Here is a 15,030-nt window from a genome sequence, read left to right as displayed (position 1 = left end):
TCCCTGCCCACGGCATCAGGGTTGGAACTAGGTGATCTTTAAGGTCTCTTTCAACTCAGACCATTTTATGATTCTGTGAATCTGCATGTTCTTCCTACTTTCCAGAGGGGCATTGCATGCTCCCATGTTTCACACTGCAAAGGTTACCCTTTAGGAAGCTGAAGGTACACAAATTTCCCTTGGTAATACTAAGAGGTGTTTTCCCAAGCGCTTGTAGTAATACTTTGATTTGTGCTGACTTTGGTAGTTAGCTTCATCTCAATGTTTGGAACCTGAGATTTTAGGACTAACAGTGCCCATGGTCAAATTTCGTGCCAAAAAGACTGGGCAGGATATCTGAGTTGGCAGCAAGGATGAGATCTGTTAGATTTTTTTTTTATTTGTCTGCCATTTCCCTTAAAAACAGTAGGAGCCTGGGCAGCATTTGCTGTGATCCAGAAAAGCCAAGGGTTTTGCACAATCACAGGTACATAAACTTTCCATTTCAGCTCTACTAATTTTGAGGCTTTACTGGTACAAGGATTTGATCTAGTTTTACCTGTTTGATATATTTTTATTTGTTTTTAAGAATTTTATTTCAAGCCTTCATTGGGGAACTCACTTATGGAAGAGGTCTGGATTGTGGTTCTGCAAAGCTCTGACCAGGTCAGGGTCCTGTGCCAAGTGGTGGGCTCATACTTTTCTCCCATTTCTAAATGAGAGGTGAGATAAGAACAGTGGTGGTATTCAGAGGGACCCAAATACCACAGGAAGTCCAAAACAAGCTACATTGGGAGTTAAGAGCTTTGTCTATTCTTCCCTCTGACCTGATGCACCTCTTCAGTAGCTATTCTTCAAGTGGAAATGTAAGGGATTCATTTGCCTGCCCCTGATTTCACTGGAGTGTTCAGTAATTTGGCTTTAATGTTAGAATTCATCAGCAAGACTGATTGCTGTATCATACGGAGTGGCAGGCTTGGCAGAGAAGGAAATTTCCCACACAGTTTAAAAGTGGTCCATGAATTTGCCGTGTTTAGAGTTTGATAACAGCTAGAAAAAGGAGGCAGCAAGTCTTGTATGAAGAAAGGAGCCAATTTAGGAATTAAGAAGGTGAGATGGTAGGGAGCAGGAACATGGCACATTTTACACTTTATTCAGTATCTGTGGTTTGGCTTTGTTTTATTCTTAATGGCATGTGGTTTTTAAAAGGAAGTTTTTGCTTAAATGCAAATCAGATATTAGGTTACTGAAGATAAAGAAGGCACTCCTTGGTATGTGTGGGGGAAGCTAGTCTGACAGATGTACTCAATAATGAGAATTCTACAGCAAAATGCTGAGCCCTGTGGCTATGATCCAGCAAAATGCTGACAGCAGTGGTAGCGCTCGTGCACTTAAAATTAAGCATTTTCCAAAAATGGTTTGATGGATCAGAGCTGGAGTCCTTATCACCTTGCTAGGAGTAAATTTATGAGAGTCTTATAAGTCAATAGTATTTATTCTTAGGCTTCACAACTAAACCACTAATGGAATATTGGGAAATTACAGCTTTTCTGTGGTGTGAAGAAATCTGTCTCTGGTCTTAACTACAAACTGTTCCCTAGCTTTCAGAAAAACTTACTATCTTGATTTCCAGTGGCTCTAGAAAAATAAAATCAGGTATTGGAATTTCCTGTGGGCCTGCACCCTATAGGAGGATGTTTCTTCATGACTCTCTTCCCTGCTCCAACAAATATTTGTCTCAGATACACATTGGCTAGGGACATCAGGGATGCCTCTATCCTGAGCCCAGGCAACCTGTGATGCCCTAATGTCACCCTCTCCCTTCCAAGGATTACAATAAATTGCAGCTTAATAGGAGCTGGCTGTGCAGAACACAGGGCTGATGCTGCTGTAAATACAAATGTATATATGTTCGTCCTGGCAATTGAAAAAAAGTTTCTCAATGAACTATGGTCAATGCCAGTCTTGCCAGGCCAATTTTTAAAATTATTTTTTCTAGACAACCTATAGCTGCATGAATGGGACTTTGCTCCCTGCAAAATACAGGTGAGTGTTTGCAAGAGGTTTCAAGAGAAAAAAAACTTACCTCGATTGATGTTGCAGATCATGGTAGCCTTCATTAGAGAGAGTCCTTAAAATTCCTTAAAACAGTTGTGTGCCTGTATTCCTGGTAAGGCATTGAATGTGTTTGTTGATGAACAAAGCTGGAGGTAATACTTCCCCTCCCTGGAGATGGGTATGCTCAATATTACACAATTTTCTCCTGTGATATCTGGTCATGTTTACCTCAGGCCTCATGCCTGTGAGTTTTATGGATCTGCAGGCAGCTTCCATCCTTTAACAGTACACGTCTCTCATCCATGATTGGCAGGAGCCGAGAGCGTGTCTGTGCAACTCTGTAAACAGAAGGCAAATGCCAAGAATCCAATTTATTTTTTGAAGCCACGTGCTTTTAAGAGCCTTGCCAAAGGTTATGTGTTTCTTTGAGATGGCAGTGATATACGATAGGTATCATTAAATATTCTGGCTATGTTCTAAATGGGGTGGTGTGCACATGAGGAATGACAAGGCAGTCTTACCCCAAAGGCTCTACAGCTTAGTGCCTAGATTTTGTGGAGTCTTCAGGCTCTGCTTGTAATCCTGTTGCAGTTTAATATAGGACAGCCTTGACACAAAGTAACTTTCTTATGGTGGATTTTTTTTAGAAAATATTTGCTTGCTTTGTGGCATGAGCGGTGAATTTTGCAAACTTCCATGCAGTCCACTAGTGGGCATAGAGAAAGGCGTGCCAGAGGTGAGATGTTGCTACACTCCACTGGGTTGCCTCCACAAAGGTAGGGACTTCCTATGTGAATCTTAGCATATTTTGTTACGGCAAAATATTTTGTGGACAGCAAAGCTTTCATTGGTTGCATCCACTGTCTTTCGAGGAATATGTGTTGAGTCCTGCTGTCTCACAGTTCACAATGTTTTTTGATTAAGAGGAGAAGACTGCCTACAAATATTTAAAGCTATGCATTTGTTTTCATAATTTATACATAAATGATCAGTACTTGGTCTTAATAACAAAGAACATTTTACAGATTCATCTTTGTAACACAGATAATTGCAGGAAGGATTTCAGAAGTGATTTTTCACATGCAGCAAGGCATGTGAAATTGCAGTTTTTTCTTTTAGAACCATTTCAGAGGAGTAGCAAAATATCACTGAGTGTTCATCTAAAAATTTACCATAAGAAGCAGTAGGTCCTTACAGGTGAGTCAGTTGATGTTAGCTTATTGCTGTGGTTTCCTCTGTTTTCTCTCTTTGCTGATTCTCTTGCAAACTCCTTTAGGAAATACTCAGAGAAAAGAAAGCCTTGAATTATGTGAATTTAGTGCACACACACCTCTCCTTCCCCTAAACACACTGGAATTACTGCCCGAACAGAGAGTATTGGGGCACAGGAAATCTTGATGCCTTAGATCATATTGGTGCATAGCCAGACAGATCTCCTGAGCTGTTACAGAGATCAGAAGTAAGAGATGAACCATCATCCCTGTGCTAATGCAAATTGCATGCAGATTCCTTCTGTTATTTCTCTAATGTGAATATGAGTTGATTGAAGGTGTTTTTTCTGGTTTGTGTCCACCAACACGAGCACTTCTCTGTAGTGGGACTGCTGGTAATTAAAAGCATTAATGAATTAATTAATTAAAAGCATTAAAACCACAGCATCCATACTGCTCTCTTTGGCTTTTGCAAAGGTACTTTTCTGGTATCTTAGGTCCAAGGATTAGAAGCCTAGAGAGAAGTTACTTGAGAAAAGCTTTGTCAAAGAAAGAACAGGCTTTTAAACACAATTAGACACCAACTGGGGTTTCACTTTTCATGAACCCAACCTTCTGTGGAGCTGGGAGGCAGCAAGGTCTTGGGAGCACCTTGGCCATGGCCAGCTTGAGTGTCAGGTCATGTCCTGGTGTCGAGCTTAAGGAGCTGTGTTGAATCTTATAGGAACTAGGATGGGAGCTGCCTGAAACATCACTGCTTGTCAAATGAGATAGGTCTGGTTACTTGGCTTAGTCATGGATTCATATTATAAAAACGGGGCCCTGCCTTCTGTCAGGGCCATGGAATGTTTCTGTGGGGTTCCCCTCTCTTGTTTGACCTGTTTTGTTTCAAGGCACAGATCAGGGCAGCTCAGATTTCAGAGGCATTCAAAATGTCCATTCAGACTGCAAGGAGATCTAAGAACTGGCACCTCAGAGGATCCTCTTGAGATGTAGAAGTTCTGAAGAAATATTATATTTTGCCAAAGCAATTTGAAGATTGTGTTCTCATTTGATATTTGATGTGTGAAAAGGACTAACATGAAGTATCCATCTACACTAGAGATGCCTTGAAGAATCATTCAAAAGAAGGTGATCTCCATATATGAACAATGTTTTAGGATTTGACTCCTACTTGGCAGGTTGTTTGGATTTAATCCAATCCTGAGGCTAAAATTTACCTCTTTGCCTTATTTTGTGCCTATGCAGGATTGAAATGCCACAAAATATCTCAGATAGGATAGAAATGGCATTTGATGCTACTTAGTACAAGGACCTTTCAATCCCTAAACTCAGTTTTCAAAAATATTTGCAAGCATCTGCAAACTTGGGGCCCAGCTTGTTTGCCTGACTAGCCAGGCATGGTTTCCCTTTCCCTTTATTCTCAAGAGACAAAGAGTTTCAAAATGCATTATCAGACAAACTTGGGTACATTTTGGGATATGAAAAATCGCAGCGCAAAAGTCAAGTAATGACTTAAATCCTAAGTTCTGACCCAGGTGTAAATTCACAGTAGAAGTACCCTTAAGAGAGCCACTGGGTGTTAACCTGCCCTAAAAGTTCCTGTGTAGAAATGCAAAGAGATAATACAGCGAAAGTATTGTTTTTCTTTCCCTGTGCAGTGTTTCTATTTTAAGTAACATATCTATTTTTTTTTTTTTAATTAGTCAACTGCTTGGAGCCACCTGCAATTTCACAATGCCTTTAGTGTGACTTGGTGAATAAGGCAGGTTTTGCTTCAAACTCTGAAGTCACCAAAGGCCTGAGAAAAAAATTTAGGATCTGAGTGAAAAAATACAACATATTAGGCTTTTGAAGTGAAGCCAGAGTTACTTGTCTTGTGGTTACTCTTCTAATATAGGTTTTATTTTCTTCAATTATACCTGGTTTTATTAAGTGCATTAATTATAACATAACTGTTTGGTTATATAATAACAGGTAACGGTTATGGCTTTGGGACTGAGTAAGATGGGGGGCCATTAGCTGTTGTTTCTGCCAGAATGAAAAATACCAAGGCAAAAGTAATTGGCCTGGAGAGAACATTAGATAGGCCATGAAAAGTAGAAACTGGATTATTTGTTTTGTCTTGGTACAGTGGTAGTTCACCTGATAACATTAGTTTCTCTTAAAATATAATTAGCATTTTATTCCACTAAGCATTATTGTATGTTAGATATTAGTGGGACACAGCACAGTATGTTGTAAATATGGCCTTTGGTGCCTAGATGGCTAATTCAGTGCTAATGTCATTATCAAAGGTTGCAGAGGAACAATGTCCTAAAATGTCTGTTCCTCATGAAATAATTTTCTGTAGTTATTCAGATGTGGCTAATAATGTGTCTTCTGCAGAAACTTTAATTTATTTATTTGGTATGTCCCCTTCCTTACTCTTCTTAAGAAATGTTAGGAACAGAACAAACTTTAATAAAAAAAATTTAAAAAAAATAATAATAATTAAAAAATAATCAGTTTTCTATGCTTTTCTTTGCTTCCTGATTAATTTTTGGTCTCAGGAGAGCAAAAATGTACATTGGCAATTTCACACCTTGTTACGTCTTATGTTTGCTTTCATCACATGCATGGCTGTTTTCATAAATGGCAAACATAAACATAAATGATGTAATATCCTTCTTTGATCTTGACTGTGTGGCTGAGAAACTAATGCATATGTGCAGAACATGAACAATTCACAATGTACATCCACCTTTTGTTGTGTCAAGGCAGGGATTTGAACAAGACTTCTGTCTGCTTACATAAGAAACATGAGATATTACAGCTTTATGTATCTTGACTCTTAACGTGAATTTCTTTTTTACATGTTGTACTCCAAATGGAAGGGCTCTGTGGTTTGACTTCTTTCTTTTAAGAGGATGCTGCCCTTGCAGAAGCAGTGACCTTTGAAAAGCAATTCTTAAGTAATCCTTTTATTTTTCTGAGATCATATAGCACAGTATCCAGTTGCAGGCTTTTAAGATGGAATGATTGCAGACTTTGTCCACTTGCCTGGATTGGATTACATTTTGTTTGACAAAGAAAACTCTAAAATACTTATACCTTCCTTCCTTCACTTCAGAGCATCGTAATTTCTGTGCATTGAGGATGCAGAGTAGTTGCTGTATCATGCCAGCACCGCTGGGATTTATTGAATTTACTTAATTGGCCTTTATCTCACGGTTACACTTTAACGCTTCTTTTGAAGGAGATTCAAAAAGGATACGGTTACTTCTCTTCTAATTTACTTCCAGAGTTGGGTTACTCATTTTCTTATCTTCCATCCATTTCCCGGTAGAGCAGAGCATTCTGTAAGCCACAATTGAACATTTTAGAGACTCGCACACCCAGAGATTAAAGTCCACAAAGCTGCTCACTAGCCAAGCTTTTTGCACACACTTTTTAGAGAGAATGTTCTGGTTTAGGGGTGTGGGAATTTTGATGGGTGTGTTTGGGTGGCTGGTGGTGCATTTTGTGTTGTACTATCCAGGTGCACATAAAGGAGAGCTAAACTGCCCTGAACCCCCTAGGGGAAGATTTTGCAATATGGGTTGGGAGCACTTACATTGTTCTTGGCTGTAAAGCACTTGTGAGCCTCAGTCCTATAAACACTTCAGGAAACCTCAATAAAGTGGATGAAAAATCCACTGTTTGATCAGGCAGTTTTGATACTGGGAATTGCATGATTTTCACCTTCTTGAGAGGCATTCAATACCAGGGAGGGCTGAGGTTTCCCCTCACTGCTCTTCTCAAGTTTACTTTTGCTAATAGGAATTTAAAATGGTTTAATGCTCAGCCCTGATGCTCTCTATCCTGCCAGACCTCTGCTGCCAGCTCTGTAAGCATGAGATAGGCGTTGCAGGGATTTGGGGGCATTGGAGATCAGTCCCAGAGGGCATAGGTCCCTTTTTTGAGTACTTTGATGGCTCCTCCCTGTACATGGTAGCATTTAAGTGGCTCATGATAAGTGATCAGTATCACCTATTTAACCAGGATTGTACAATCTCCTTTTACTTGGCACCACCACCACACAGCAAGGCTTGTTATCCAATGCCCCTGAAAACTGTGTAGCTCCCTTGCATCAGACTGGGCTTCATTTTATTTTAATGGAGCTCACTAACTAGTTAGCGCTAACTCATTTGAGCTAACACATCTGGCCAAAACGTGTGCACAGATTGGTATCTCATATGCCCTACTCAGCTTGCTGTGCACATGTTTGCACAGCACATATTTAGGCACCTGGGTTGATTACAGAAATGAATTTACCATTTTAGCAGTTTGTATTTAGGTTGTTATTTGTCTTCACATAGCCCAAAAACTTGTAAAGGACATCAGTCAGGGAGGGGCAAGGTGGCTTTTGCAGATGAAAAATTGTAAATAATCACCATGCAGTGCCTGCATAAATAATATGAACATCATTCAAATCAAGGTGGTTTTTACTTGCTCAGTGGAGCAGTTGTGAGCACAGTGGTGGATGCACAGTTAAAAAGCAAATATTGTCTGTACAGCTTGATGCCAGCTCTCCAGCAGAAAGCAGTATGGAAATAGCCAACACCTTTCGGGATCCTTCAAGAGGCAAGTGGGAAAAGTAAACAGGAGTGTAAAAAACTAGGGCTGAAGCAAGACTGAGATGTGGGAACTTGCTACAGCAGAGAAGTCTTGCTGCTAACCTTCAGTCCAAGAATAATTGTCTGGAGCTCTACCCTTACTTTTTGGCTTCAAATCAAACCTGCAAAAGTTAATGTATTTGTTGTCTTTATTTTAATTAATGGGTTGGGGTTTTTTATAGTCTTAAGATAGTTAGCTAGTCCTGCATATAGAAGAAATTTTTTTCTATAGTTCCGTATGCATTTTGGAAGATGAAATGTGGTTGTTTGCTGCTGCTCTTTGCATTCCATTCCCCATATAGCCACAAAAGTCTTTGCCATGGGTCTCCTCAGGCTTCCTATCATCCTTGCAGGAGCTGGCCTGTGTGGAGGGTGAGTTAAAGTTTCTCATCCAGGCATGGCCTGTTTTAATCTCTGGGGAAGCTCCTCTTGGCCCTACAAATGGGTGACTATTAATTTCTCCCATCCCCTTTTCTTTTCACTCAGTGTTGTTTCCTAATCACTGGCATGAGATACCTGGGATGTTAGGGTTGCATTGCCCATAGCAACTTCTGCTAGAGAGCTGGCAGGAGTGGCAGCAACCACAACTTAAAAAGTCTCTGCAGACATTGGACTGAATACAAAGGATCAAGCCTGTTTCTGATGCACATGTGTGCTGCAAAGGACAGATAACCTTTCAGGGCTGCATCTTAAAATAATGAGCAGAGCTGGTATGGCTGCTCTCATGCTGTGGCTTCCCCAAGCACACTGCGAACTTCCGAACTGTGATTGCCATTAAAATCTTTTGCCATTTGCAAGGAATTAGCATCACTATGAGAGCTGTAACACCCCAGTGATATTTATGGAGAGCAATTGAATTATAAAGGTTGTAATATTCCTTGCTTCTAGGAGGGGGCTGAAAGATGCCTAGGCTTAAACTACTTAAAATCCAAAAATAGTTAAGGAGCCCATCTTAATCTAAGGTCTTCTGAAAAATATATGCCTTAAAAGCAGGCAAAAGAAAGCAAAACATAACCAATATGTAATTCTGATAACAAAGACCCCTGACAGTGAAAAGAGAAGGTGTGGGGTTGATGTGTTTGAAAATTGCTTGAAAAGATGGAGTTGATGTGTAAACTGCAATAGTAGTTCATGTTATTACTTTGCCTTGGTGGTCATGCTACTGCAAATCTGTGCAAGTCCAGTTATTAAAAATGGGCAAATGCCACCAAAGTAAAAACAGACCCCACTGATCTGCAATAGCTATGGATTGTCTTGAGTTTCCCACTGATCTGCAATAGCTACGGATTGTCTTGAGTTTGAGGATGTACTGATGAGTTTGGTTTTGGCTGAGGCAGACCATCTTACTAACAATGGTTTTCGTCTGTTCTGTTTTTCTCCTGTCTTGCAGCACCTTCTCCAGTCAGTACTGTGAAAAAAGGGAAGATAACTAAAAATAGCATCTCCCTTTCCTGGCAGGAGCCAGATCGACCCAATGGCATCATCCTGGAATATGAAATCAAATATTTTGAAAAGGTGTGATGGACTGATTGCTGAGCTTCCCAAGTACCTTCTCTTTATTGTTTTCTTCTTTTAGTTATTATTATTTGAGTCATGGAAGGGAATGGAGAGATTTTATGCGTAAATCAATGTCAGATTGATTTTGCAGTAAATGATTAGGAAGACTTGAAATGAGGGTGTTGTTTTCCATTAGTGTGCCACTTCTCTTGAACAAATACATTAAATCCGCATGCCAGATTCCTCTCCAGCCTTATCACATTAAGATAGAGCCTGCTCATTTGTTAAAAATAGAGGGGGTTGGGGACTGAGCATCTGCCTCCTCCCAGAAGCATCAGGCAATCCCTTGCCTTTGGTATTTCAATTTCCATCCACTGTGAAAGGAGAGGAGAAGAGGGTTGTAGAGAGAGATTGTATGTCCTCTGATATGAAGAAGGGCATCTTGACTTAAAAACTTGCCTGGGTTTTCCACCTCTTTTGATTTAAGGAGAAGCAATCTCCCCACAAAACTTCCCTCTCCTAGTCTTCATTTCGAATGGTGACTTGTTCTCTTCCTGCAAAATTAATGTCATCTAAATAAAAATGGTTACAAATCACTTTATCAAAATAGTGTATTTTGAATGATAGGGCCTTAAATCTTTGGAAATCTTAGATTTCCAAGAATAAGGTACTCACGATTTGACTGAATAGCAGCTTTTTTGCCTTAGCTGGAATTGGAAGGTGTTCTTTTTTCCTCAGAAACATCCAGGCTTTCTACATGAAAACGAAGAGGAAAATAGTGAAATTGAGTCACAATTCACTTTTTAGGGGGATGGAAGATATTCCATTTGCTCTATCTGTGATCCAGGTGAAATTGCTATACATGGACCAGGACTAGATCCTTACTCCTTTTGTCTTATTTCTCTGACCATGGGAAGGAACTGCTCAAGCAGTCCGTGCAAACAGGGGAAAGAATTTAATAAATCTTCTCCTTAAAAAAAAAAAAAAAAAAAAAAAAAAAAAAAAAAAAAAAAATCAACATTATTTTTGTAGTTGAGGGAGTTTGTGAAATAGATATGTGAGTGATTTAAATAGGGCTGAAGATTAAAGTACACAGCAAGAACCAGGTTATTTTGTTGCTGGAAATAATCCATTACTAATTATTTTATTGTTTGAATGACTGTTTGGGTACATTCAAGCCTTACTGTGGAATGGCTTGGAAAACATAGCTTTTAGAAACCAAAAAAGGTAAAGCAAATAATTAAAGTGAAGGAAAAAAAAAGTGTATTTCTTCATTTTCCGTAGTTTGTTTTCAAACAAAATGGCAGGAGAGGGAGCTTAAATTGTTGTATTTGTAGTCCAGAACTAGTCTAAAATAGCTTCAGCAAACAGTTCTTCAAGAGTGAATCCTTTGTGGAGAGGTAGCTCCAGCCAGTCCAAGTTTTTGCTCTTGATTTATTTTCTTCAGGCTGAGAGTGAAGTTTATTGTTTTCCATAGAAAAACTCAAGAGTCCAAGTGTTTGCAGAAGCCAACAGTGTATTGAAAAGTTAATTGGCTGACATACAAGCAAAGATGTGACCTAATATTCACTTACTGCTTTTTAACCCATAGTTGAGATAGGTTGGGGATATTGCCCTTCATCCTTTCTCTTTGTTGCTACGATAATTTATATTCTCCTCATTTTCAGTCCTTCATAAGGGTAAATTCACGTTCATTTGCAAGGGACAAGAATGATTTATATTAAATGTTTGGGAAAACTGAGTTTTGTCAGACTGCATTCCTGTAAGAGGGAATCACTCCTTAATAAGAAAAAAAAGGGCACATATATATAAATGTGTGTGTGTGTGTGTGTGTGTGTACACATTTCACCAAAACAGGCTTCAACTGAGAAATTTCATAATCTTATATTTAAGAAATTCCCAGTGCCTTAGCCAGGCATATTGCTGGCTAAGGGAACCTGGCCATTGAATTAAAAAGAAAAAAGAAAATGAGCTCAGATTCTAAGAGCTATCCAGAAATCTTGGTTAGGAACAACTAAAACCTCTGGTTTAACTCATAATAATTTGGATCTAAGAGGATATGGTGAATAAAAAGCAGTTTCCAAATTTGTAGACCTTAATTTATGAGCTCTCATTTAGATTATGTGTTACAGTAAATAATTCTAAGAGTAATTACTTAGCATTTCAACAAAATTTTAATCAAAGAACTGGAACTGTTTCACATTAGAAGCTGATGTAGATGAAGATTTATTTGAGCAATTTTTCTTCAAGTTCATTGCTTCAGAAGAACAATGCAAAAATTAGGTATTTTTCTAATACCTTACAGGAGTTTTGGTTTATTATTCCCTTCCCAAGATCTAATTGGTGGTTCTAGAAAGGCAGGCATAAAGTTGTACAGTGTGTAATATATTATTCTCTTTTAGGCCTATTTACATTACTGGGAAGCCATTTTGGTGTAAATCAAAATCCTTTTTAAGGCGATGGGACTTGTTTTATCTTTCCTGTGCCTTGGGATTGATAAACCTTTCCATTGCCCCAGGCCATGTACATCCTGAGCAGTGGAAAGCTGCTTCTGCTGCAGATGCCAGTTGAGTGCCTCCTAGAATCATTGATTATAAAAGAAAATCAGATCTCACATTTTGTATTGCAGAAAGGACCTTCAGAGAGGGGGTTTTGAGGAAGAAATCCTCAAAAATGCATGCTTTGGTTGTCTTTTGTAATGTTTCTCGGGGGCTTGTTAAGAGTCTGTCTTCCCTGAGAGCCACTCTGTGTGTGTTTGAACTTTGTGGTTTTTTGCGGGGGGGGTGTTTGGAAAAGGACCAGGAGATGAGCTACACCATCATCAAGTCCAAGGAGACGACGATTACGGCGGATGGCTTGAAGCCAGGCTCAGCCTATGTCTTCCAGATCCGAGCCCGGACAGCTGCCGGCTACGGAGGCTTCAGCCGAAGGTTCGAGTTCGAAACTAGCCCAGTGTGTAAGTCTTTTTAATTACTGTCAGCCCCTGTCTCTGCAGCGCTTACCAGAAACAAGTCAGGGGATCGATACCTTTGCAGAGAGCGCTTCCTTTTATTGGCTTCATCCCTTGACTTTGGAAACATCGGGCACGTCATGACTCTGCACTTGATGTATCTGTCCTTTGCTTCCTTGTGGTGAGGCAGGAAATCTTCAGGCTTCATGGCATTCCATGCTTAAAAAAATCCTGGTTTTACAGGAGCCTGATGTAAGAGTCTTTACTCTCAGGAGGAACAGAGGGGATGGGACCTGCTCCTTAAAGATTGTCTGTAGAGGATGCTGGACTCTCTTAAATATCTACATCTAGGGGGGAAATCCTGAAATGGTGCCTCCCTGCAGGGGAAGAGTTGAACTAGCATTAGTGTCTTTTGTGTATGTTGGGGAAAGTTCCTGTCAGGTTAAAAGATTGTTTCTATTGGCTACCAATGCCACAGCCTCAAGAAAAGGAGGTAAACTTGTAATCAGAAATGGAAAAAAATGTGCACTGCAGGTGCAGGCCTTCTTGGCCTGTTACATTTGTGGGGTTTTGAAATTTTTTTTTTCCCTGAGTGTTGTTTATTGTTGGTGGTGGTGGTTTTTTTCCTGGGTGTGGTGGAGGGTTTTTGTTTGTTTGTTTGTTTGTTTTTGGTTTTGGGGTGGTTTTTGGGGGGTTTTTTTGCATTTTTGGGTTTGGTTTGTTTGGGGTTTTTTTTAATGAATCTGATTATCCAGGGATGGATTCTGGAACAGATTCTGTGGCAGGGTGAACTCCTGAGGCATGCAGAGGCTTAGCTGCTCTTTCTTCTATGTTCAGACCCAGCTGTGAGGAAATTGTTTTTGTCCCAAATACAGAATATTGCCGAGGTGTCAAATACAATTTTGTCCACCAGAAAATATCTCTTCTCTCGTTTAGTTTGTACAGCTGTCATTTATTAATATTTGTACTCTGTTCATGGAAGAGGAATTTTATGGTGGAAATACTCGGACCATTCCTGTGGGAAAGGGATTATTTTCTGTGTTTTCCTTGGAAATTTAAATTTATCAATACTTTGATTACTGTTAGTCCAGTTTATTTAAAATCCATCATCTTTGAGAAGAAGATGCCGAGTTGTCTTTTCAGAGCATGCTACCTTTGAAGTCATAATAGATTTTCAAGGACTCATTATACAATGTGCATTGTGCAAATGTAGCTGTGGAGCCAGTGATTAAGCTAATACAGTGAAAGTTCCATCACAATGCAAACAGTAATGCAGTAAGGACAGTCTATTTAATGTATCTCTTATTGTATTAACAATTAATTGTGCCCTATAAGTAGCAACCAAACCATGTTATGCCAAAAAATTATTCTGTATAGTTTTTCTCAGTTGGAAAGTTTGTAGCTTATAGTTGTTTGAGTAGTAATGTTCTGGTCTATTCATGAACACATGAAATATATGCACATTTGATCTATTAGCTATGATCCTGGTCCAAAAATAACAGCACTTTCATAAAGCCCATCACGTAAGTATCTGTGTTAATCAGGACTTTTGGAGGACATCACGTGGAAATATTTTTTAAACACTAGAAATTCTGTGGGTCATTTAGTCATACCCACATCCCAGTCTTTTTCACATTTTAAAGGCAGAGGAATACTCCTTAATTTTCTCTGATATTATGGAGTTGCTGGCATAGTCAGAGGAATACCTGCTACATGGTCCACTGTTTGGGAACTGGGAATTGTTTGTTGGACTCAAGCTCTGGCTGAGACCAGACTTAACCAGATACTTTAACACTTGATAGCATTGAAATGCGATGTAAGCCTCAGTTTGCATCTTGCAGAATACAGTTCTGTTTGACATTTAAAACCTCATAAAAAGCATTTTTTTCCAAAGCCCTATATAAAGTCAATATTAGTGTCAGGAGTGTGACCAGACTCCCACTGCTTTCCTGCACGTCCTGGAGATTTTGAAAGCAAGCACAGATCGAAATCTCACTGCTACATCAGAGTACAGAGCCAAACTTCTTGTTAGACCCAAAGCAAATGATTTTTATTTAAGCACAGATGAAAACCTTTCCGTGGCTGCTCTGAGAAACGAAAACACTCTCCAAGTAGTTTGGACTGAACAACAGGTTTTGTTTCCAGTTCACAAGGTTTCTGTAGTTATCTTTAATACATTTGGAGGAATTATACAATAACAGCCTGAGAAATACAATGGAGGAAAGCTATAAGCTGTTCTGGACTCACTCTTTTTCCAGATTTTGGGAATTTTTGCATACTCCTCCCTGCTTGTGCAATTCTGCAAAGTACCATGAAGCAGCCAGGGCTTCAATTTTCAGAGAATTTTTTTAATTTGAGTGGAAAGTGTTGCTGGGTGTATCCACTTGTTGCTCCATCTTTTCCAAATGCCACCAGCTCATCTAGCCCCAAAAACTTACCTTGCCAAGAGCTGGATTTTGGCTGGATTGGTGAGCTAATTTAGCTGGTCTGCTGGGTGGGAGTAGGAACATGTCGCCAAGCTGAGAAGGGGCAATGCAGGGGCAGGTGTGTGTGTGTCCCTGATTTTGAATGGCAGCAAGGCCCAGATTTTCATCTGCCATAGATCACAGCAGAATTTATCTCATTTCCCCATCCCTTGAGCTGTGCAAAAAACCACCAATCACTGCTTAATGTTCTCCTTTAAATGTTTTTCTTTTTA

The 15,030-nt window shown here is 39.5% G+C and overlaps 1 protein-coding gene across 11 annotated transcripts in view; it reads left to right on the top strand.

The window, feature by feature from the left end:
* EPHA5 (EPH receptor A5) overlaps positions 1-15,030 on the top strand; it is a 221,462-nt gene that overhangs the window by 117,097 nt on the left and 89,335 nt on the right. For all 11 annotated transcript variants that reach the window (XR_014590209.1, XR_014590210.1, XR_014590211.1 and 8 more), the window contains 2 exons: positions 9,276-9,400; positions 12,179-12,338. Coding sequence is in view for 3 of the 11 variants with exons in the window: in XM_083862287.1 (XP_083718413.1) it covers positions 9,276-9,400; positions 12,179-12,338 (285 nt within the window). In the remaining 8 variants the exon portion in view is untranslated. The remainder of the gene's footprint in view (positions 1-9,275; positions 9,401-12,178; positions 12,339-15,030) is intronic.

This window comes from Zosterops lateralis (genome assembly GCF_965231275.1).
Source record: "Zosterops lateralis genome assembly, chromosome: 5".
In the NCBI taxonomy this organism is placed as follows: domain Eukaryota; kingdom Metazoa; phylum Chordata; class Aves; order Passeriformes; family Zosteropidae; genus Zosterops; species Zosterops lateralis.
This window is presented reverse-complemented; position numbering and strand designations above follow the sequence as displayed.